At 35.7% G+C, this 24,279-nt stretch overlaps 1 protein-coding gene across 2 annotated transcripts in view; it reads left to right on the top strand.

Moving 5' to 3' along the window:
- COPS4 (COP9 signalosome subunit 4) overlaps positions 1 to 24,279 on the top strand; it is a 41,361-nt gene that overhangs the window by 5,099 nt on the left and 11,983 nt on the right. For both annotated transcript variants that reach the window (XM_036853372.1, XM_036853371.1), the window contains exons 2-7: positions 3,499 to 3,578; positions 5,690 to 5,841; positions 6,923 to 7,026; positions 11,848 to 12,001; positions 12,155 to 12,305; positions 23,983 to 24,153. In XM_036853372.1, the coding sequence (XP_036709267.1) occupies positions 3,499 to 3,578; positions 5,690 to 5,841; positions 6,923 to 7,026; positions 11,848 to 12,001; positions 12,155 to 12,305; positions 23,983 to 24,153 (812 nt within the window). The remainder of the gene's footprint in view (positions 1 to 3,498; positions 3,579 to 5,689; positions 5,842 to 6,922; positions 7,027 to 11,847; positions 12,002 to 12,154; positions 12,306 to 23,982; positions 24,154 to 24,279) is intronic.

The raw sequence follows: 24,279 nt of genomic DNA, 5'->3' as shown, positions 1-24,279 counted from the left end.
AGAGAGTAAAAGAATTGTGGGCAATTTTTGTAAATGCTCTACCGCAGGGATCCCCAGCCCCCGGGCGGTGGACCGCTAATGGTCCCGAGGCCTGTTAGGAACCGGACCGCAGAGGAGAGCAGGAGGTGAGCGGCGGGCGAAGCTTCATCTGCCGCCCCCATCGCGCCCCGTTGCTCGCGTTACCACCTAAACCACCGCCACTCCCCAGCACACCCCCTTACATGGAAAAATTGTCTTCCACAAAACCCATCCCTGGTGCCAAAAAGGTTGGGGACCGCTGCTCTACCGCATTATCCTGGTTAAGCTTCATTGTGTTTCTTGAATCAATGGATTGGATCATTCATTGTCCTGAGAGGTTTTTCAGCTCTCTCTCTCTTTAAATGTTGCCTCTGTGCCATTCTATTTTCTCCTCTAGGATCCGGGTGAAACCCTTGTTAGGCCTTGTTACTGTGCCCTCTGTGCCCCTTACTCTGTCTTCTGCACTTTCCATTTCAAGGCTTTATTCTGGATAAGTTCTCCTACTTTCTAGTTTGTCAGTTCGTCAAATGTGTCTAGTCTGCTGTTAAGAACTACACCGAATTTCAAGTTTTGGTAACATTATTTTTTAGTTCTATAGCTTTTGGTGATTCTTTTTTCAAATGACACTTTTTATGGTTCCTAGTTTCTTGCTGAAACTTTTTAAAAGCTTGTCTTTGTCTCTATAAACTTGATAAACTTAAGTGTATTTCGGTCTTTCTGGTAACTCCAATATCTGGAGTCCCTGTTTGTTGCTATTGTCTGTTGTTTTTGTTGATTCCAGCTAATATTGTCGTATGCATTGTAATGTTTGTTGTTGGGCAAATTATTTTTAAATGTATTTTTAGAAACAACCGGAGGTCTATGATGTTACCTTTCAGGGAGGATTTTCATTTCCTTCTGCCGGACACCTGACAGTGTTAGGAGTCTAGGACCAAGGCTTCCAAATTTATCGGTCTTCTTACTAGATGATCCTTGGAATAGAATTTGTAACTGTACTTCCAAAGTGCTAGTGTTTCCTCCATTGGCAGGTAAAAAACCTTAGATCCCTGTTCTAGTTTTATCAGTCAGCCGGAAATTGCAACTTGCCTTTCAGCGTTTCCAGCAGATGGCAGAACACCCCAGAGCCGAGCCCACGTCTCCCCAGCAGAAGTGCCTCTCTGCCTCTCAGCTGTCTTTCCACAGTCAGCAAATGCTTTCAGGCAGAAGCTATGGTTCATGTCTTTGCGCTTAGTCTCTTCTGTTTACTCTTTCTTGTTAGGATTTTATGCTATTAAAATTTTTTTTTTCATTTCTTTCAACTTTTTATGTTGTTTTGGAGGCAGGATTGGTCCAATATCTATTTCACCATTACTGTAAATGAAAGATCTGTGAATACATACCTGTTACACTCATTTTGAGCATAGATAGTGACTGTGGTACATTTTCATGTGTATATGTTTTATTTACCTCCAGATTCCTTTCAAGTGCCAAGAAATCAGAAATTGACATACTGAACTTTAGTTCACATACATAATAGATGCTCGATAAACATTTGTTGATGATGATGAATGGATAGGACAGATGCGAGGTGCCTCAATTAATTAAGTTTCTTTTCCTCCATAATATTTTTTAATGAAAAAATATTTGGTACTTGTCATGTTCTCCACATCAGTCACTTTTCCATCTTTTCCATTGATTTAGATTTTTTTTTTTTTGGTGTTCTCAATACAGATTAGTTGATTGATAAGTTATGAAAGTATATATTAAAACTTAAATTATTAGCAAATTTTTATAAGTGAGACATCATCATCTTTGAATACAATATTATTAGTATAAAATAACTGGGATTTAAGAGTAAGAGGGTTTAGCCATAGTCTTCATTTAATTGATTATGAAAAACAAGCCAATCTAAAAAAGAAATAATAAACCATTGAATGCATTAACTAGAACCATGCCCAGGGCAATAAAGTAAATGTATAAATATAGATATGGAAAATATATGTGTATATGTGTGTGTATATATGTATATATGTAGAGAGAGAGAATGAGTTTTGTTTTTTTTTTTTTTTGGCCACGCTGCACAGTTTGTGGGATCTCAGTTCCCTGACCAGGGATTGAACCTGGGCCACGGCAGTGAAAGCACCGAATCCTAACCACTAGGCCACCAGGGAACTCCCGAGAACGAGATATTCAATGTAAATAAATTTTTAGATAACTGTATTTCATCCCTCAAATGTGGCAATTTTTAAAATGACAATTTTTTATTTTAAAGCTTGATAATATTTCCTTGCTTTCTTGGAATTGTTTGTCTCTTCTTTTGGAGTTAGCTACCTTTTCTGTCAGTATACCTGCTTTCTTACAAAGCCAGTTTGATTCACTGCTGTTTTGAGAAATCGTATAACCAAGGCTGTGAGAATATTGTATGAGTTGAGAATCAGTAAGTGCTGAATTGTAGCTTGAGGGTGTGCCCTACAAATACAAGTCATAAGTCTGAATGAGTTTGGGCACTATCTGTATATTTTTATTTCTTGACTATATTCTGGATAATGTTCTGAATAATTGCAATTAGGTTTGTAAAATGCATTAACTAATGCTTTTAATAGATATTACGATTGAGGCAAACAAAAGGGATAAAGAATAGTATAATACCAATGTACCAACCATAAAATGTTACTAATACTGCTGTATCTTTGAGTCCTTAGGATGTGCCAAGTACTCTTCTAGGCATTGTATATATAGCAGTAAACAAAACAAAAATCCCTGTCCTCATGGAGTTTACAGTTTAGGAAGGAACTTACCATTGCCTAATTAATGTTAGTGTTCTTGTTTTTAACATTTCCCCATCATTTGTAGAATGCTGATTTGAATTTTGTGTGATCATGAATATTAGGCAGAATAGTTATTGGAACTGAATGCAAATAAAGAACTAATAGGCACTGAAGGATGTTCTGTCAGGACATTTGCCTTGGTGGAATGTATTTTGTACACACTAAGACATTTAATCTCTAATATTTGGCTTCATTGCATAGTCAACATTATCCTATTGTTGGTAACCCTAGATTCATTAGGTCCATAAGGAAAAGGTTCTGGGCCACCTCAAGTAATGTTCTTGTGTGTACTTTAGTGAAGGAAATATAGCTTATCTTTTGAGGCACTTGAAAGAAAATTGACGTTTTAAATTCAAAACTAAAACTTGAAAGAAAAAATGGCACCTTAGATCCATTAACTTAGATTTACTCTTTTTGTGATAGACATGAAAACTTTAAAAATGGTGATATACTGTAAAGAAAACTAGAAGAAGTAGCACTTTGAATTATACATTTAGTGTTTCTTGTGATGGACTGGAAACTTAAAAAAAAAAATCTGTAGTGTACTGTAAAGAAAACCACAAACTAGAGCACTATGAAAGAAACCAGGGTAAGTAGAAATGAACAAACATCAAAGTTAGCATTAGACTATATAGTGCCTTCTAAACACTTTTTCTTTTTGGTATTGTTTTAGGTATCGTCAGATCCTGGAAAAAGCCATTCAGTTATCTGGGGCAGAACAACTAGAAGCTTTGAAAGCTTTTGTGGAAGCAAGTAAGTGGAATGAAAATTCCGTGTTTGCCCTGTATTACTGAGTTAGGACTTAAAAGCTTGCTCAAGCCTTGTTTTATAACAAATTGTCAATATAATTTACATTGAGATTAAATTAAATATGCATTGAGCTTGATTGATTTTAGAATTTAAACTACTTACAACTTGATATTTGATTGTTTTTCAATTGTTTTTCAATGTGAAGCCATTGTTACATTTACAATTAAGGTTTTGTATAGTTATTGATAAAGTAACTGATGGAGAGACAATATAGCAAATGATAAAAAAGAATAGTCTGGATTCAAATCCTGGTCTGCTATTTTATTAGCTATGTGATCTTGGGTAGGTTATATAACCTCTTTGTGCCTCCTTTTCCTTGTCTATAAAATGGGGCTATGATACTTACCGTGTAGAATTGTTGGGAGATTAAATGAGTTAATATCCGTAACGGAGTGCTTAGAATAGTACCTGGCACATGATAAGTACTAGATAAGTGTTAGCTGTTGTTAATGTTAAGAACATTTCTTTTGAATGGGAACTAGAAATTTCCATCCTTTAAGACACTCTTCCCCACTCCCTGATTTCAAACATATCCAGTTATCTGGAAATTACTCAAAATTCAGGCTGGAATTTATCCTGAGTTCACAGTATTAATGATACATGATAGTGCTTTACAGTTTACAGTGTGCTTTCATACACATTATCCATCACACAGGCTCCTTTTCATAACCTTGTGACTAACAATGCAGGTATAGATAGCCCTATATAATATATTATAAAATGAGTCTCAGGATTAAGTGACTTTTTCCCCCAAGGACATTCAGTTAGTCAGTGGCAGAGCCCAGACTAGAAATTAGGTTTTCTTACTTATAGTTCTTATTTACTTATATTTCCCTGAGAAGTGCTAGTTTGTGTAGTAATTTCTAACAGTTATAGATGCCTAATGGCACTTGTAATGAAACTGTTCTCAGTCACATGCAGTCTCATCCAATTCCAATTAATATACTATAAACTGATTAGTTACAAGGCCTGTCAGTTACTGCCTCAAAAAATTGGGGCCTGCAATGTGAGACAAACTGGCAATGGTTTCAGAAAAACTCTTTGAGTGGCTTTTTTTTAAGACCGTTGCACTTAGTAGCAAAAGAGTAGTGCTTTTTATAAACTTTGATCTTTATATAAACTTTGAATTCAATGAACCACCAAAAAAAAAGCAGTCTACTGTTAAAATCATTTGCATCAACTGAATAGTTTTGAACTGTCATTTATTTCCCCAGTAACTACTGATTTAAACTTAATTTATCTAAGGAGTGGTTCACAAGCATGATGCATCTTTTTAAAATGTAATAATAGTGATAATAATAACTAACATTTGCTGAGTGCTATGTGCCAGGTATTGTTTAAAGCAGTTTATGTATATTGCATTTAAGCTTCACAGCAACCTTATCCACATTTTGCAGAAGAGGAAAGAGAAGCACAGAGAAGTCAAGTCTCTTGCCTGAGGGCATGTAATCAGGAGGATTTGGAAGCGGTGTGGCTCCAGAGTTTTCATCCTTAATCATATATAATAATACCTCATAAATGTTTATAAACAGTGTCATAAAATATGTCTGTGCATCTAGTGCTGACCTAAGTTCTTATTTGTTGTTTTTATCAGGAAAGTACAAGTGGCAGTAACTGTCACTACTCGCTTTACTTAAACTTCATGAAAATTATTTCTCTGTTTCTTCTTTAACTCTTTTTTTGTAGCTAGGTGGAATATAAGAAAATAAATAAAAATGTAAGTGTTTCTGTGCCTTCACTTTATAGAAAAATAAAGAAGAGAAAAGAATGACGTAAAATTCTCAGCTGTTAAAACTTTTTCCCAGCCATTTCTGTTTCTTAGAAAAGTTGTGGTATTTTTACTGTTTTGGTGTAGTTGTTATGTGATCAAATAATTCAGCATAAGGAAAACTGGTTCTATAATATAAGGTCACAGGGGTGTGGAGATCCGTAAATAATGCTTTGAAGAGTACACTGGTATATATTATTTTTAGTATTAATTTTAGGTGAAAATTGATTGCTTAATGAAAACATAAATTATTCATGTTTTCTTATCCCTTACTTTTTTTAACAAGTGGTAAATGAGAATGTCAGCCTCGTGATCTCTCGCCAGTTGCTGACTGATTTCTGCACACATCTCCCTAACCTACCTGATAGCACAGCCAAAGAAATCTATCATTTCACCTTGGAAAAGATCCAGCCTAGAGTCATTTCATTTGAGGAGCAGGTAAAAACCTAGAGCAGTGGTTTTTGTTTTGTTTTTAGGACTCTGTTTATTATGTGTTTCTTTTTTTTTTAATTGAGATATAATTGATGTACAATATTATTATAAGTTGCAGGTGTACAACATAGTCATTCACGATTTTTAAATGTTATATTCCATTTATAGTTATTATAACATATTGGCTATTAGAGTGGTGATTTTTAAACTTAAGATAGCAGCAATTATTTTGAGAGATACTATTAAATTTTTAAATGAGATAATCATTCAACTTCATTTTTACAAAACAGTGTGCCAAACAGCATTTTACAATGTAAGATCAAATAAATATTATGATGTTTTAAGTCCAGCTGACATTTGCTCATATACTATAATTTGGTTTTATGAACCAAATATTACTCTTTAGATAATTTTTTTTTAATTTTTATGTATTTATTTATTTATTTTATTTTTGGCCGCATTGGGTCTTCGTTGCTGCGCATGGGCTTTCTCTAGTTGCGGCGAGCAGGGGCTACTCTTGGTCGCGGCACGCGGGCTTCTCACTGCGGTGGCTTATCTTGTTGCGGAGCACGGGCTCTAGGCGCGTGGGCTTCAGTAGTTGTGGCACATGGGCTCTGGAGTGCAGGCTCAGTAGTTGTGGCGCACGGGCTTAGTTGCTCTGCGGCATGTGGGATCTTCCCGGACCAGGGCTCAAACCTGTGTCCCCTGCATTGGCAGGTGGATTCTTAACCACTGTGCCACCAGGGAAGTCCCTAGATAATTTTTAAATATCAGTAAAATTGTTGATTAGGCTGAGAACATAGGAGAACTCCAGCATTATATATGCAGTGACACAAAAGCAAAACTTAATATTTAAACTAAATTATTGCCATAATCCACATTGCAGAAATGTGTTAGTTCACTCTTTTGATATTCTGTGAATGCAAAATTCATTAAAAATTTGGGTAGTCTCGGTAAACTTTTACTATTTACTTGCCTGCATAATATGTTGAATGAGAGCATTGTCACAATAGATTATCATCTATTTATTTTAACCGGTTTACTAATATCAGTGGAAATAATTTAACATGTATACCTCCTATCCCAGGTTGCTTCCATAAGACAGCATCTTGCATCCATATATGAAAAAGAAGAAGATTGGAGAAATGCAGCCCAAGTGTTGGTGGGAATTCCTTTGGAAACAGGACAAAAGTATAGTAAATAGTGGATATAAAACATGTATAATTGTTCACTTACTTTTTTCTTACATTCTGCTACAGGAAACAGATAATGAACAATTTAATAAATAAATAAGTAAAATTTGTACTATTTTAGAAGGTGATAAGTGCTATGGGGAAAAGGGGCAAAGTGGGGGACAGGATGTATTATTAAATAGGGTGATTAGAGTGGTAGGGTGGTCCTGATATCACCTTTTCAAACACTTGAAGGAGGTAACAGAGTAACTATGAGCTGCCTGAGGGAAGAGTATCAGTAGATCCTCTTAGAGAGGATGGCTAGTGCAAAGGCCCTAAGACTGGAACATGCTTGGAGTGTTTTAAGAAGAGCAGGGAGACCACTGTGGGTGGAGTGAGCAAAGGGGAATGTGGTAGAGGGTGAGATCAGAGAGTACTGGGTACCAGATTACATGGGGTCTTGTAAGCCATTGTAAGGCCTTTGGCTTTTTTTCTAAGTAAAACAATGGGGAGCCACTGGAGGATTTTGTACAGAGGACTGGCATGATCTGATCATGTTAGATCATTCTAACTACTGGGTTGAGAATAAACTGTAGGCATGCAATGATAGAAGTAGGGACATTAGTGAAGAGGCTTATGAGCTACTGCAGGTGAGATGGAGATTGTGAGAAATGTTGGACCCTGGATGTGTTTTTAAGGTAAAGCTAAGGGTTTCTCGACAACTTGGATATGGAGTACAAGAAAAAGAGCCAAGATAAGTCCTGAGTTTTGGTCTGAATAACTGGGAAAATAAAGTTGCCATCTACTGAGTGGTAAAGAATAGGTTTTGGGGGAAGATCAAGAGTTCTGTTTTGGACATGTGATAACCAAGTGGAAATATCTAGTAGGGAGTTGAATATATTAGTCTGGAGTTTAGGAGAGAGGTCTGGACTAGAGATGTACATTTTGGAGTCATTGATGTATAAATGGAATTTAAAGCCTTTAGATTGGACGAGATCTCCAAGGGAGGGCATATAGGTAGAGAAGAGCACTGAGTACTGAGCAGTCTGACATTAAGAGGTCAGGGGCAGGAGGAAGATACAGCAAGTGAGGATTGTCCATTGAGGTAAGAGGAAAACCAAAAGAATGTGGAGTGTGATATCTCAGAAGCCAAATGAGGAAAATGTATTAAGAAGGAGCAAGTGATCAACATGGTGTTGATGGTCAAGTAAGATGAGGAGTTGAAGGTGAACCGTAAAAGGTAGTAATGTGGAGGTCATTGGTGACCTTGACAAAAGCTGTTTTGCTGAAATGGTGAGAGTGAAAGCCTGATTGGAGCTGTTTAAAAGAGAATGGGAAGAGAAGAATTGGAGATGGTGAGCATGGGCAGCTCTTTGGGGAAGTTTTCATAAAAGGGAGCAGAGAAGTAGGGTAGAAGATGACAGCAGAGGTTAGATTGAGATTATTTTTTCTTTTATGATTCAGTGGAAAGCAAAAATTTGACATAGGGGAGTAGTGGAGAGGATTCTTGCAGGAGTAGACTAGAGGGGAAGGAATCCACTGGAGGGATAGGCTTCAGATAGGAGCATGGACAGTTCATTTGTGGCAGAGTTTCTCAGCCTGGGCACTCTTGGCATTTTAGATCGGATAATTCTTTGTCGTGGAGGCTGTCCTGTGTATTGCAGATGTTTAGCAGCATCAGCGGCCTCTACTCACTAGATGCCAGTGACACCACTATGCCTAGCTGTGACAATCAAAAATGTCTGTAGACATTGTAGATTGTTCCCTGGTGGGCAGAATAGTCCCAGTGATCTATGGTAACAGCCAGGAACACAGAGTATATGGGTGCAGATATTAGTAATGTGGTGGTGGAGTTTGTGCAAGTACTCTTTTCTTTGATTTTCTTTGATTGTTTCAATAATCTTAGTGAAGTTGGAATCAGAGTCATCAGTGAAGTGTGGATGGGGTGAGAGTTGTGAGGTTGAGGAGATATAAGAATATCAAAAAAATTCTCTGGGAGAGTGGGACAGTGAATGGACTAGAAATGTACAGTGTACAGCATTAAGGCTCATTTAAAGGTCGTAGTCACTAAAATGAGATCAGTCAGATTGGTTGGGTGTTTTTCTTCATCAGAGTTCGGCTACCGTGGTTGCTGGAAGAGTAGATGAACTATTACGTTTAACAGCCATTATGATTTTGCCCCAACAAGTATGACAGCCTGAGAGGGGCAAGGGAGATGAGTACACGTGGCAATTCAGTGATGGAAATGATTGACCATAGGAATTAAGGCAGGTAAGGAGGAAGTGAGGCCTTAAGGGGGGAAAAATACAGTAACAGTGTAGTAGGATCAGTGGTTTGGAGTCACAATGGGTTCAATGGATTGTTAGGTTTGAGGATACTAGAGAAAATGAGATGGAAAACAATTAGAAAAAATTAAGATGATAGTTTGTAACTCTATCCAGCCAGTCTTACCTTTGATATGTATTTTTAAATATTTATAGTCTTTATGAAACATTCCTCCAAAGTATATTGTATAGAAGGATGAAAGGTGTGAAACTCTTGGTTGTATCATTTAAACACACTTCCTCTTTCAGTTGGCAAGTATATAAAATACCAACTGAATGACAAAAAATATTTTCAGTTTACTTCTCTACTCTTTTACCAGGTGAATAAGGATTCTTTTTTTGTCTTCATTAATATTTGTGATCATAAGTCCAAACACTACTTCAGGCATCTTGCCTTTTGTGCATTTATGAAATTGTTAGACAGTGATGCCCCTTGAAAAAGCAACCAGTATATGAAAAAGCCTTCATTCATATGTAGATGTGAATTTTGTTTTCTACGGCCTCTTGTTATTTTGGTTTTTTCTTGGATAGTTTGAAAAGGGCTGGAGTGCTTTCTTTTTTTTTTTTTTTTAATTAATTTTATGGCTGTGTTGGGTCTTCGTTTCTGTGCGAGGGCTTTCTCTAGTTGCGGCGAGCAGGGCCACTCTTAATCGCGGTGCGCGAGCCTCTCACTATCGCGGCCTCTCTTGTTGTGGAGCACAGGCTCCAGACGCGCAGGCTCAGTAATTGTGGCTCACGGGCCCAGTTGCTCCGCGGCATGTGGGATCCTCCCGGACCAGGGCTCGAACCCATGTCCCCTGCATTGGCAGGCAGATTCTCAACCACTGCGCCACCAGGGAAGCCCTGGAGGCTTCCTTAATTGCTTTGGTCTTATTCTGTCTGGAACAGTTTCTCCCTAGCACAGAGCAAATGATTTATTTTCATTGATAGTTGATGTAAATATAAAATAAATATTGTTGGGATTTCCCTGGTGGCGCAGTGGTTAAGAATCCGCCTGCCAATGCAGGGGACATGGGTTCGAGCCCTGATCTAGGAAGATCCCACATGCCACAGCTACTGAAGCCTGTGCGCCTAGAGCCCATGCTCCACAACAAGAGAGGCCACTGCAATGAGAAGCCCGCATACTGCAAGGAAGAGTGGCCCCCGCTCACTGCAACTAGAGAAACCCACTCGCAGCACCAAAGACCCAATGCAGCCAAAAATAAATAAATAAAATAAATTTAAAAACATAAAAAAAATAGATATTGTTCTTTGCAGTGGTGGTAATTATCATTTTGAGAGTACTATAACATTATCTGTGAGGATACCAAGAACTGAAAATTCAGTGGTTTTCTAAACAAGTTAAAGTGATGTGGGTAAATTATTGAGAGCCTGTTTCTTTAAAAAATGATTCATTCTGATTATGAAAGTAATAGACGTAATAGATATCTTGGCATAAAATATGAAAATGCCAAAAAATGTGGTGCTGTTTTATTAGCAGTTTATTAAATATGAGTTGTGAATGGAAATAATATAATAAAAATAATAATATATGACTTATGAAAAATTTTGAATTGATGTAAAAATTTTGAAGAATTAATTTCAAAGCTGGGCCAAGTAGTTGTAAACTCTGTTCTTGCCAATGGTGGCTTCACTTTTGCTGGTAAATAGAATTAATTTTTCTGTGAGGATTAATCTTGAATTATGTGAGTTTTGAATTATGTTGGGTCTTCAGTTATGCATTTCTTGCATAAATGTGACTATTGGGGTAAAGAAGAAAATGAAAAACCACCTGTATTCTCAGAGATAATTGCTATTACTATCTTGATTACATGTATAGAATACATTGAATGATGTTTTATGTACTGTTTTATCCAATTTTTTCACTTAGCAAAAACTTATGACTATTATCAGAAGTAATTATTATAATAACTGTATAGCATCTACCATCTTTATGTACCACAACTTAATTGATTACCACAAATACGATTATGGGTGATTTCCATTTTTTTTTTATTACGGATATTTATGAATAACTTTACAAATGAGTATTCTGTACATATATATGTACGTACAACCATGATTTTTTTTTTTAAGGATTTATTTTTTAGAGGTAAAATACAGTAGGTAAAGAGGATGTGCATTTTTAAAGGATTCAAAGGATGGTTGGAGAGCATACTGCCAAACTGTTTTCCAGGATGGTTGTACATGTTCATAGTTCCCCTGGTAGTATATGATATGTCCCTGAACTGTGCTTTTTTTGTTTTTGTTTTTTTTAAGATCTTTGATTTGTGAGATTACCTGAGGATTAGAAGAAGCTAAAATAAAACATGAACAATGATAAAAATAATAAAAATTCAATAAATCTTATTCTGGAAATATGTTTTAGCTTGTCTATGTAATATACTGCAGTAAAAAGTATGATTCCCTTATATTAACAGAATATATATAAAGAAAAAATAACGTATTTCCTACCACCCCCCCAAATTTTCTTGATGAAATATTTAGTCATTCTGTGTCTTTCTGTTACACCCTAGACAGTACAATGTAGATTATAAACTGGAGACATACCTGAAGATTGCTAGGCTATATCTGGAGGATGATGATCCAGTCCAGGCAGAGGCTTACATAAATCGGGCATCATTGCTTCAGAATGAATCAACCAATGAACAGTTACAGATACATTATAAGGTAACAGATGAGCTAATTTGGAAAATTAATTTTGTATTGCAGAATCCTTCAGTAATAAGGTTCTCCAGAATATCTGATAAATGCTGTTACATAATAGAAATTTTCTTTTGCTTTTTATTTTTCTCCCTAATTGAAACATTTTCCCTCTTATAGGTATGCTATGCACGTGTTCTTGATTATAGAAGAAAATTCATTGAAGCTGCACAAAGGTACAATGAGCTCTCTTACAAGACAATAGTGCACGAAAGTGAAAGACTAGAGGCCTTAAAACATGCTCTGCACTGTACCATCTTAGCATCAGCAGGTAAACACGTCATTACGCTTTAATGAACAGTAAGTTACCTTTGCTTAATAATTTCAGGTTCATTACTATCTGAGGATCTAGCAAGGAGCTATTCTTTAAGAAGATGTCTTATTAATAAAATTATGATCAATTTAAACAGTTAAAAAACAGCACATTACTAACTTAAGACATTTTAAAATATGCATTTATCAGCCTATCACCCACAGGTATTAGGAATAGTTAAGAGATAATCTGAAGTTTAGTTCCCCTAAAATATCACTGAAAAAATGGATATTAAATTAAGTGAGAATTAGACAAAGGGAAATGAAAATTAAAATCTAGAAATGAGTGCTGTGATAATGTACTGCTTTGGGTTTTTTTTTTTTTTTAATCTTCAAGCCTCAGTTTTAGACCTGGTGCTTATCTTTTTCTTCCATAGATATAAATAATAAACTATTCTGTATTCTTTTTTACTAAACTGTAACATGTAAATCATTCAACTTATAAAGCAGGAAGGGGCATCAAGAGGAAATGCTGATAATTCTAAGCCATGGCTTTTCTAAATCATTTTAGAATGTCTGTTTTTGAACTGTGTTTAGTTGAGAGCCTAATGACATGTTCAGACTACACATTTCATTCTCCTTGAAGCAGTCATCTTATTTATTTTATTTTTGTTACTGAAAAGACAGTACATAAAATGGACTGCTTTGTACTCTGAAGAACTATTACTGATTCTTTTATTTCCTTCCATATAAAAGTGTGTATCCTCTTTTTTATACACAAATGATAGCATGATAGATACACTTTTGCAACTTTCTTTTTTTATGTGGATATTCATTACAGTGGTCTTTATATGTCATTACATAAAGCTCATTCTTTTTGATTTTCTATTGTTTGGCTTTATCATAATTAGTCAATTATAAACAATGCTGTAGTGATTATACACATATATGAATATATGTATAGGTTAAATTCTTTTTTTTTTTTTTTTTGTTTTTTTGTTTTTTTGTTTTTTTATACTGCAGGTTCTTATTAGGCATCAATTTTATACACATCAGTGTATACATGTCAATCCCAATCGCCCAATTCAGCACACCACCATCCCCACCCCACCGCAGTTTTCCCCCCTTGGTGTCCATATGTCCATTCTCTACATCTGTGTCTCAACTTCTGCCCTGCAAACTGGCTCATCTGTACCATTTTTCTAGGTTCCACATACATGCATTAATATACGATATTTGTTTTTCTCTTTCTGACTTACTTCACTCTGTATGACAGTCTCTAGATCCATCCACGTCTCAACAAATGACTCAATTTCGTTCCTTTTTATGGCTGAGTAATATTCCATTGTATATATGTACCACATCTTCTTTATCCATTCGTCTGTTGATGGGCATTTAGGTTGCTTCCATGACCTGGCTATTGTAAATAGTGCTGCAATGAACATTCGGGTGCATGTGTCTTTTTGAATTACGGTTTTCTCTGGGTATATGCCCAGTAGTGGATTGCTGGGTCATATGGTAATTCTATTTTTAGTTTTTAAGGAACCTCCATATTGTTCTCCATAGTGGCTGTATCAATTTACATTCCCACCAACAGTGCAAGAGGGTTCCCTTTCTCCACACCCTCTCCAGCATTTGTTGTTTGTAGATTTTCTGATGATGCCCATTCTAACAGGACTGAGGTGATACCTCATTGTAGTTTTGATTTGCATTTCTCTAATAATTAGTGATGTTGAGCATCTTTTCATGTGCTTCGTGGCCGTCTCTATGTCTTCTTTGGAGAAATGTCTATTTAGGTCTTCTGCCCATTTTTGGATTGGGGTGTTTGTTTCTTTGATATTGAGCTGAATGAGCTGTTTATATATTTTGGAGATTAATCCTTTGTCCGTTGATTCGTTTGCAAATATTTCTCCCATTCTGAGGGTTGTCTTTTCGTCTTGTTTATGGTTTCCTTTGCTGTGCAAAAGCTTTGAAGTTCATTAGGTCCCATTTGTTTATTTTTGTTTTATTTCCATTACTCTAGGAGGTGGATCAAAAAGATCTTGCTGTGATTTATGTCAAAGAGTGTTCTTCCTATGTTTTCCTCTAAGAGTTTTATAGTGTCCAGTCTTATATTTAGGTCTCTAATCCATTTTGAGTTTATTTTTGTATGGTGTTAGGGAGTATTCTAATTTCATTCTTTTACATGTAGCTGTCCAGTTTTCCCAGCACCACTTATTGAAGAGACTGTCTTTTCTCCATTGTATATCTTTGCCTCCTTTGTCATAGATTAGTTGACCGTAGGTGCGTGCGTTAATCTCTGGGCTTTCTATCTTGTTCCATTGATCTATGTTTCTGTTTTTGTGCCAGTACCATATTGTCTTGATTACTGTAGCTTTGTAGTATAGTCTGAAGTCAGGGAGTCTGATTCCTCCAGCTCCGTTTTTTTCCCTCAAGACTGCTTTGGCTATTCGGGGTCTTTTGTGTCTCCATACAAATTTTAAGATGATTTGTTCTAGCTCCGTAAAAAATGCCATTGGTAATTTGATAGGGATTGCATTGAATCTGTAGATTGCTTTGGGTAGTATACTCATTTTCACAATGTTGATTCTTCCAATCCAAGAACATGGTATATCTCTCCACCTGTTGGTACCATCTTTAATTTCTTTCATCAGTGTCTTATAGTTTTCTGCATACAGGTCTTTTGTCTCCCTAGGTAGGTTTATTCCTAGGTATTTTATTCTTTTTGTTGCAATGGTAAATGGGAGTGTTTCCATAATTTCTCTTTCAGATTTTTCATCATTAGTGTATAGGAATGCAAGAGATTTCTGTGCATTAATTTTGTATCCTGCAACTTTACCATATTCATTGATTAGCTCTAGCAGTTTTCTGGTGGCAGTTTTAGGATTCTCTATGTATAGTATCATGTCATCCGCAAACAGTGACAGTTTTACTTCTTCTTTTCCAATTTGTATTCCTTTTATTTCTTTTTCTTCTCTGATTGCCGTGGCTAGGACTTCCAGAACTATGTTGAATAATAGTGGTGAGAGTGGACATCCTTGTCTCGTTCCTGATCTTAGAGGAAATGCTTTCAGTTTTTCACCATTGAGAATGATGTTTGCTGTGGGTTTGTCATATATGCCTTTATTATGTTGAGGTAGGTTCCCTCTATGCCCACTTTCTGGAGAGTTTTTATCAGAAATGGGTGTTGAATTTTGTCAAAAGCTTTTTCTGCATCTATTGAGATGATCATATGGTTTTTATTCTTCAATTTGTTAATATGGTGTATCACATTGATTGATTTGCGTATATTGAAGAATCCTTGCATCCCTGGGATAAATCCCACTTGATCGTGGTGTATGATCCTTTTAATGTGTTGATGGATTCTGTTTGCTAGTATTTTGTTGAGGATTTTTGCATCTATATTCATCAGTGATATTGGTCTGTAATTTTCTTTTTTTGTAGTGTCTTTGTCAGGTTTTGGTATCAGGGTGATGGTGGCCTCATAGAATGAGTTTGGGAGTGTTCCTTCCTCTGCAATTTTTTGGAAGAGTTTGAGAAGGATGGGTGTTAGCTCTTCTCTAAATGTTTGATAGAATTCACCTGTGAAGCCATCTGGTCCTGGACTTTTGTTTGTTGGAAGATTTTTAATCACAGTTTCAATTTCATTACTTGTGATTGGTCTGTTCATATTTTCTATTTCTTCCTGGTTCACTCTTGGAAGGTTATACCTTTCTAAGAATTTGTCCATTTCTTCCAGGTTGTCCATTTTATTGGCATAAAGTTGCTTGCAGTAGTCTCTTAGGATGCTTTGTATTTCTGCGGTGTCTGTTGTAACTTCTCCTTTTTCATTTCTGATTTTATTGATTTGAGTCCTCTCCCTCTTTTTCTTGATGAGTCTGGCTAATGGCTTATCAATTTTGTTTATCTTCTCAAAGAACCAGCTTTTAGTTTTATTGATCTTTGCTATTATTTTCTTCGTTTCTATTTCATTTATTTCTGCTCTGATCTTTATGATTTCTTTCCTTCTGCTAACTTTGGGTTTTGTTTGTTCTTCTTTCTCTAGTTCCTTTAGGTGTAAGGTTAGATTGTTTACTTGAGATTTTTCTTGTTTCTTGAGGTAGGCTTGTATAGCTATAAACTTCCCTCTTAGAACTGCTTTTGCTGCATCCCATAGGTTTTGGGTCGTCGTGTTTTCATTGTCATTTGTCTCTAGGTATTTTTTTATTTCCTCTTTGATTTCTTCAGTGATCTCTTGGTTATTTAGTAACGTATTGTTTAGCCTCCATGTGTTTGTCTTTTTTTACGTTTTTTTCCCTGTAATTCATTTCTAATCTCATAGCGTCGTGGTCAGAAAAGATGCTTGATATAATTTCAATTTTCTTAAATTTACTGAGGCTTGATTAGTGACCCAAGATGTGATCTATCCTGGAGAATGTTCCGTGCGCACTTGAGAAGAACGTGTAATCTGCTGTTTTTGGATGGAATGTCCTATATATATCAATTAAATCTATCTGGTCTATTGTGTCATTTAAAGCTTCTGTTTCCTTATTTATTTTCATTTTGGATGATCTGTCCATTGGTGTAAGTGAGGTGTTAAAGTCCCCCACTATTACTGTGTTACTGTCGATTTCCTCTTTTATAGCTGTTAGCAGTTGCCTTATGTATTGAGGTGCTCCTATGTTGGGTGCATATATATTATAATTGTTATATCTTCTTCTTGGATTGATCCCTGGATCATTATGTAGTGTCCTTCCTTGTCTCTTGTAACATTCTTTATTTTAAAGTCTATTTTATCTGATATGAGTATAGCTACTCCAGCTTTCTTTTGATTTCCATTTGCATGGAATATCTTTTTCCATCCCCTCACTTTCAGTCCGTATGTGTCCCTAGGTCTAAAGTGGGTCTCTTGTAGACAGCATATATATGGGTCTTGTTTTTGTATCCATTCAGCCAGTCTATGTCTTTTGTTTGGGGCATTTAATACATTCACGTTTAAGGTAATTATCGATATGTATGTTCCTATGACCATTTTCTTAATTGTTTTGGGTTTGTTTTTGTAGGTCGTTTTCTTCTCTTGTGTTTCCCACTTAGAGAAGTTCCTTTAGCATTTGTTGTAGAGCTGGTTTGGTGGTGCTGAATTCTCTTAGCTTTTGCTTGTCTGTAAAGCTTTTGATTTCTCCATCAAATCTAAATGAGATCCTTGCCGGGTAGAGTAATCTTGGTTGTAGGTTCTTCCCTTTCATCACTTTAAGTATATCATGCCACTCCCTTCTGGCTTGCAGAGTTTCTGCTGAGAAATCAGCTGTTAACCTTATGGGAGTTCCCTTGTATGTTATTTGTCGTTTTTCCCTTGCTGCTTTCAATAATTTTTCTTTGTCTTTAATTTTTGCCACTTTGATTACTATGTGTCTCGGCGTGTTTCTCCTTGGGTTTATCCTGTATGGGACTCTCTGCGCTTCCTGGACTTGGGTGGCTATTTCCTTTCCCATGTTAGGGAAGTTTTCGACTATAATCTCTTCAAATATTTTCTCTGGTCCTTTCTCTCTCTCTTCTCCTTCTGGGACCCCTATAATGCGAATGTTGTTGTGTTTAATGTTGTCCCAGAGGTCTCTTAGGCTGTCTTCATTTCTTTTCATTCTTTTTTCTTTAGTCTGTTCCACAGCAGTGAATTCCACCATTCTGTCTTCCAGGTCACTTATCCGTTCTTCTGCCTCAGTTATTCTGCTCTTGATTCCTTCTAGTGTAGTTTTCATTTCAGTTATTGTATTGGTCATCTCTGTTTGTTTGTTCTTTAATTCTTCTAGGTCTTTGTTAATCATTTCTTGCATCTTCTCAATCTTTGCCTCCATTCTTATTCCGAGGTCCTGGATCATCTTCACTATCATTATTCTGAATTCTTTTTCTGGAAGGTTGCCTATCTCCACTTCATTTAGTTGTTTTTCTGGGGTTTTTTCTTGTTCCTTCATCTGGTACATAGCCCTCTGCCTTTTCATCTTGTCTATCTTTCTGTAACTGTGGTTTTTGGTCCACAGGCTGCAGGATTGTAGTTTTTCTTGCTTCTGCTGTCTGCCCTCTGGTGGTTGAGGCTATCTAAGAGGCTTGATGGGAGGCTCTGTATAGGTTAAATTCTTGAATCTAAGGGTACATAACATTTAAAATTTTGATAGAAATTATAAGTTGCACTTTAATGTTAGACCTTCTAAACAACAATATCTTTGTAAACCTGATTACTCACACACATATTACCAAATTTTTTTATCCTTGCTAACCTGGTAGAAGAAAAATAGTATTTCATTCTAGTTTTAATTTGCATTTCATTTATCATGAATACTCTTGGACATCTTTTCATGTGTTTAAAAAAATCGTTGAAAAACCCATTTTTTTGAGTGAATTACCTGTTTATGTCCATTAACCATTTTTTTGTGTTTTTATCTTTTCGTTTTTATAAAAGCTCTTCATGTATATAAGAAATTAACAATTTTTCTCCCAATTTATTGTCCCCTTTTTGGCTTTGTTTATGAAATTTTTGCCATGCAGAAACTTTAAATTTTTATATAGTTAAATATTTTAATCTTTTATGGGTTTTGTTGACTTGCTTAGAAAGGTCTTCTCTATTGTGAAATTACGTATTTTAAATTCCTTCATGTTTTCTTCCAGTACTTTAAGTTTTCAAATCCTCTGGTCTCAGGACCCCCTTAGACTCTGAATAATTGAGAAACCTAGAGAGCTTTTGTTTATGTAGGGTATATCTGTTGTTTATTGAATTAGAAATTGAAGTGAGAAATTTTAAAATATTTATTAATTCATTTAAAAGTAACAATAATAGATCTATTAGGTATAAACATAAATGACATTTTAATTTAATTTTATTTGTTTTTTGGTTGCACCACACGGCTTGTAGGATCTTAGTTCTCCGACCAGGGATCGAACCCGGGCCCCAGGCAGTGGGAGCGCACAGCCCTAACCACTGGACTGCCAGGGAATTCCTGACATTTTTATAAAATAGCTGTTTTTTCTAAAACAAAAAAAGTTAGAGAATTGGAATTGTTTTACTTTTGACTTTACAAGTCTTTTCATTGTCTAGCTTAATAGACAGAAATTGAATTCTTAAATGTACTTCTGTGCTTAGCCTGTTTTGATATGTTTTGGTGGGAGTATATGAAGAAAACCCAGCCTCACACAGATATGTAGTTGGAAAAAGGAGGCATGTTTAGTGACTTTTTCAGATAATCGTGGGTATTCATCTTTGATACTATAACTTGACAAGTAGTGTAGTTTCTTATGGGTTAATTGGAATGTGGCATCTGAAACCATATCAGTGAACATTTTGCACTCTATAATGTTAAAATCTTGGTCTGCCTTCAACGTTGATGGATCTTTTACCCATGTAAGATTTTGTACCATCATGTATTGGTTGTTTGGAAAATGTTGGTTTGCTGATTTATGCAGAGCTTCCAAATATTGATGTACTTTATTACACAATATCCCATATACAATGTATTACCACTGATCTCATCAGAAAAACCTTTAAGTATTGGAAGGTTGTCAGCCTCATAGTAGCAAATACAAGTTTTCAAAAATTTTAATTTTTTTCTTTAAAACTCAGATTTTATCAAGGGCAGCAAATGCTGTTCGTTGGTGGTAACAGGCTCACTTTGCTCATTTTTAAGAAAACGTCTGCCAAATACCTAAGTCTGGAAACCATAATTTGTCAGTTGTTATTTTAAGTGCATGTGTTCCATGAGAAAGAGACTAGTTCAGCTTGCACTGTTTCCTTGGGACAACCATTATACTTTGGTTTATAGCAAAAGTGCTGTAAGTACATTTCCCATTTCGTCACACAAAATATTAAAAAGGTATGTTCTCAAGTGTCAAGATTTAATGAAAATAATTTTTTACTGCTGCTAGGACATTCTTAAGTGAAACTATCTCTTTTGACTGTTGAGTGTGTGGCATAATATAGTTTGTTGCCAGTGCCACTGCCTTGATTTGTGCTATGGTGCCAGTAATCTTTGCCACCATTGCTTTTGCACCAGCAGTGCAAATGTCAACTCAGTGAAGAAGGCAAATGATGTCTTTGTTATTCTAAATTTAGTGTCAACCACTGATCCCTTGAAAAGGTCATGGGGACCCCCTTTGAGAATCGCTGCTTTAGGGTTTCATTTTTTACCTTCATGCTTCCTCCTAGTCACGATCTCTAACCCCTGCCCCCCAAGAGTCATCACTAGTATAGATTAGTTTCGCCTACTTAAATTTACCTATAAATCCTAATCCAGTTGGATTTATTTTAGTGTAAGAAATGAGATAGGAAATTAACGTTTGTTTGTTTGTTTTTCTAAATGGCTAGTTATTTAACCTGGCATTCTTTATTGAATAATCCATCTTTTTTTTCCCTGTTGATTTGAAGCACACAGTAGTAGATTTCTGGACATAGTATTCTGTTCCGTTAATTAGCCTGTCTATTTATGAATATACTTGTACTATGCTCTTCAAATTATTATAGCTTTATAGTGTTTTATTATCTAGCAGATCTACTTCCCCTTCATTACTCTTTTTCTAAATTTTCCTGGCTTTTTGTCATATTTGCTTTCTCTCTTACTCTCTCTCATATGCACACACACATATTTTTTGATGTATCATTTTAAAGTAACTTGTAGGCCATCATGACACTCCCACTTTATATATCATCATGTATATCCATAGAACAGGAACATTTTTCTACATAACTGCAATACCATCATCATCCCTAAAAAAATTAACAGTGATTCCACTGTAGAATTTAGCAGCTGGTCCATATTATCACTGCCCCAGTTAGCTCAAGAATATCTTTTATACCTGCCTTTTTCCCCTTGAACAAGGAGCAACTTCATGTGTGGCATTTGGTGATTATGGCTCTTTAGTCTTTAGGCTCTTTTAGTCTAGAGTAGTTTCCTTATTTTTCCTGCCAACTTTATTGTGATATAGTTGACATACAACACTGTATAGCTGCCTCACTTAAAAAAAGAAAAAATACTGACTTTGAAGTTGTTAGGTAAAATGTCCTTCATCCTAGATTTTTTGATATAGATATTGTTTTTTTATTCCTTAATCCCCTATATTTCCTGTAAAATGGAAGTTAGCCAGAGGTGAGATTAGATTCAGGTTAATTTTTTTCTAGCAAGAATACCTTATAATGATGCTGTGTACTTGCTGTTGAATCACGTCAGAGAGCACACACTGTCAGGTTGGTCCCACTGTTAGTGATGCTGAGTTTGTTCATTTGATTAAGGTAGAAATTCCATTGTAAAGGTACATTGTCCTCTTTGTATTTTGTAAATAATTCATGGGGTGCTGCTTTGACACTACAAAAATCCTGTTCCCCAAATTCCTTTCACATATTCCTTTCCATAATTTAATATCTATTAATAATCCTTGCCTGGATCACTCATTATATGTGTAATATAAAATGAAAATGAAAAATGTTGATTTACTAATTCTTTTCTTCTGTATTTATTAGATAGTATTCTTCAGGAGCTTTCCTTTTTACTTCCTTTTTTCTCCTTTTTTTTTTTCCCAAATATCACTGTGGATTTTTTCTTAGCTTATTTTTCTGCATGTATAATATACACACAGAAAACTGTACATATCAAAAGTGTACAATTTGATGAATTGTCACAAATGAACACCATCATGTAATCAACGTCCAGAACAAGAAACAAAATATTACCAGCACCCTGAAATATTCTGTCCTGCTTTCTCCTAACCACTGGCCCCAACCCCTATCCCCCAAGAGCAATTGTTAATATATATTAGTTTTGCCTGCTTCTTATATTTATATAAATGAAATCATATAGTATATATACTCTTGTCTTGCCTCTTTTGCTCAACTTTATGAAATTTATCCACATTGTTACATTCAGTTTCATCATTTTCATTGTTGCGTGGTATCCCATTATGTGAGTATACCACAATTTGTTTATCCTATTGCCTTCTTATTAGCTATTAGTAATAGTACTGCTGTGAACATTCTTGTATATTTGACTCTGTTTTTTATTTGTTCAGTGTGTTACAATAAATTATAGTTGTTATTCTTTTTGATGCTCAAATTATCCCAAATATGACCAAATTTTGTCTTTTTGACACAGCCCCATTAGTCTTTGAGTACTTGCCTGAAATGTATCAATAGCATAAAAAGATGCTTCAGGCTCCTTTTGTACTTTCCCTGTTCCAGACATGAAATCAGCTATTTTTTGAGGATCTCTAGTTCCTTTTAATGAGGATAGTGAGATCAGGTTACTAGATATGCTCATTGATGCTTGGTATCATTGTCATTAGGCTCTTTCAGTATATAGAGCTAAAAATAAATTTAAAAAGAAAAAGTTTGTTCATAATATTATTTCCATTAATTCAGTTTTTAATGTCATCAGTTGTCATGTATTTTTCACCATTTAAAGGTCCTTGAAGGTATAAATTGAAACTATGAAAATCAAATTTCCCATCTCTGAAATGTTTGTTCATCTTTTATAAATTTCTTATTATTAGGGGAAGAATGCATGTTCATTGTAGAAGTACAGATAAGCAAGAAGAAGAAAATGACAACTATAACTGGAACCACGTGTAACATTTTGGCATATAGTTGGCTCTCCATATCCAGGGGTTCCTCATCCGCAGATTCAACCAACTGTGGATTGAAAATATTTGGGGAAAAAAATTCTAGGAAGTTCCAAAAGGAAAACTTGAATTTGCCATGTGCCAGCAACGATTTACATAGCATTTACATAGATAGATCATCTCTAGGTATTATACATAATCTAGAGATGATCTAAAGTATAGGGGAGGATGTATGAAGGTAATGTAAATACAACATCACTTTACATAAGTGACTTTTGCATCTGCAGATTTTGGTATTTACTGGGGGGGTGGTTTTGGAACCAATCCCCATTGGATACTGAGGGAATGATTGTATATCACAGTCTTCACAAATGAATATACAGTTGATCCTCATTATTCACAGATTCCATATGTGACTTTGCCTACTTCCTAAAATTTGTCACCCCCAAATCAGTACTCAAAGTACGATGCTTTCACAGTCATTTGCAGACATGTGCAGAGCAGCAAAAAATTTGACTCCCCCTGTTTATGTTTCTAGCTGGGATCGAACAAGGCAATGTTCTACCTTGTTTCAGCTCTCATACTATAAACAAGTGTCCTCTTTGTGGTCTATTTAATACCACATTCTCCACATTTTCATGCATTTTGTTGGTGGTTTTGCTGTTTAAAATGGCCCCTAGCATAGTGCTGAAGTATTATCTTTTGTACTTAAGTGTGGGAAGTCTGTGATGTGCCTTTTGGAGAAACTACATGTGTTAAGTTAGGTAAGCTTAATTCAGGCATGAGTTATAGTGTAAGCCATGAATTCAATGTTAATGAATCAACAATATGTATTGAATATGGTGCCTTTAAACAGAAATACACAAAACAAGGTTACATATTGACCAGCTGACAAAAATGTTGTGACCAGAGGCTCCATGGAACCTAACCCCACATATCCCCTAGGAGCAGGAGTTGAGTATTCACTAATACAGTGTTGGCAGCAAATGTATAGAACATAACTACCAGAAATAACGAGAATCAATCTGCATATTTTAGTAGGCAAAAATGGAGTCATAAAAAAGATTGTTTTTCATTGAAAAAACAGATTGTGAGAATATGTGATGCTCATTTGTTCCCCTTAGGACAGCAGCGTTCTCGGATGCTTGCTACTCTTTTTAAGGATGAAAGGTGCCAGCAACTTGCTGCTTATGGAATCCTCGAGAAAATGTACCTAGATAGGATCATCAGAGGAAATCAACTTCAGGAATTTGCCGCCATGCTGATGCCTCACCAGAAAGCAACTACAGCTGATGGTAATGATTACTTCTTATAAGTATGGGATAGGAAATACTGAGGTCACACTAGTAGAACATACGTTAAATTTGAAGCATCTTGATATCTTTCTGTAATATTTTTATGTAACACTTGATGATAAAAGA

This window comes from Balaenoptera musculus, chromosome 5 (genome assembly GCF_009873245.2).
Source record: "Balaenoptera musculus isolate JJ_BM4_2016_0621 chromosome 5, mBalMus1.pri.v3, whole genome shotgun sequence".
Taxonomy (NCBI): Eukaryota; Metazoa; Chordata; class Mammalia; order Artiodactyla; family Balaenopteridae; genus Balaenoptera; species Balaenoptera musculus.
The sequence above is the reverse complement of the archived record's forward strand: the minus strand, read 5'-3'. Positions and strand labels throughout refer to the sequence as shown.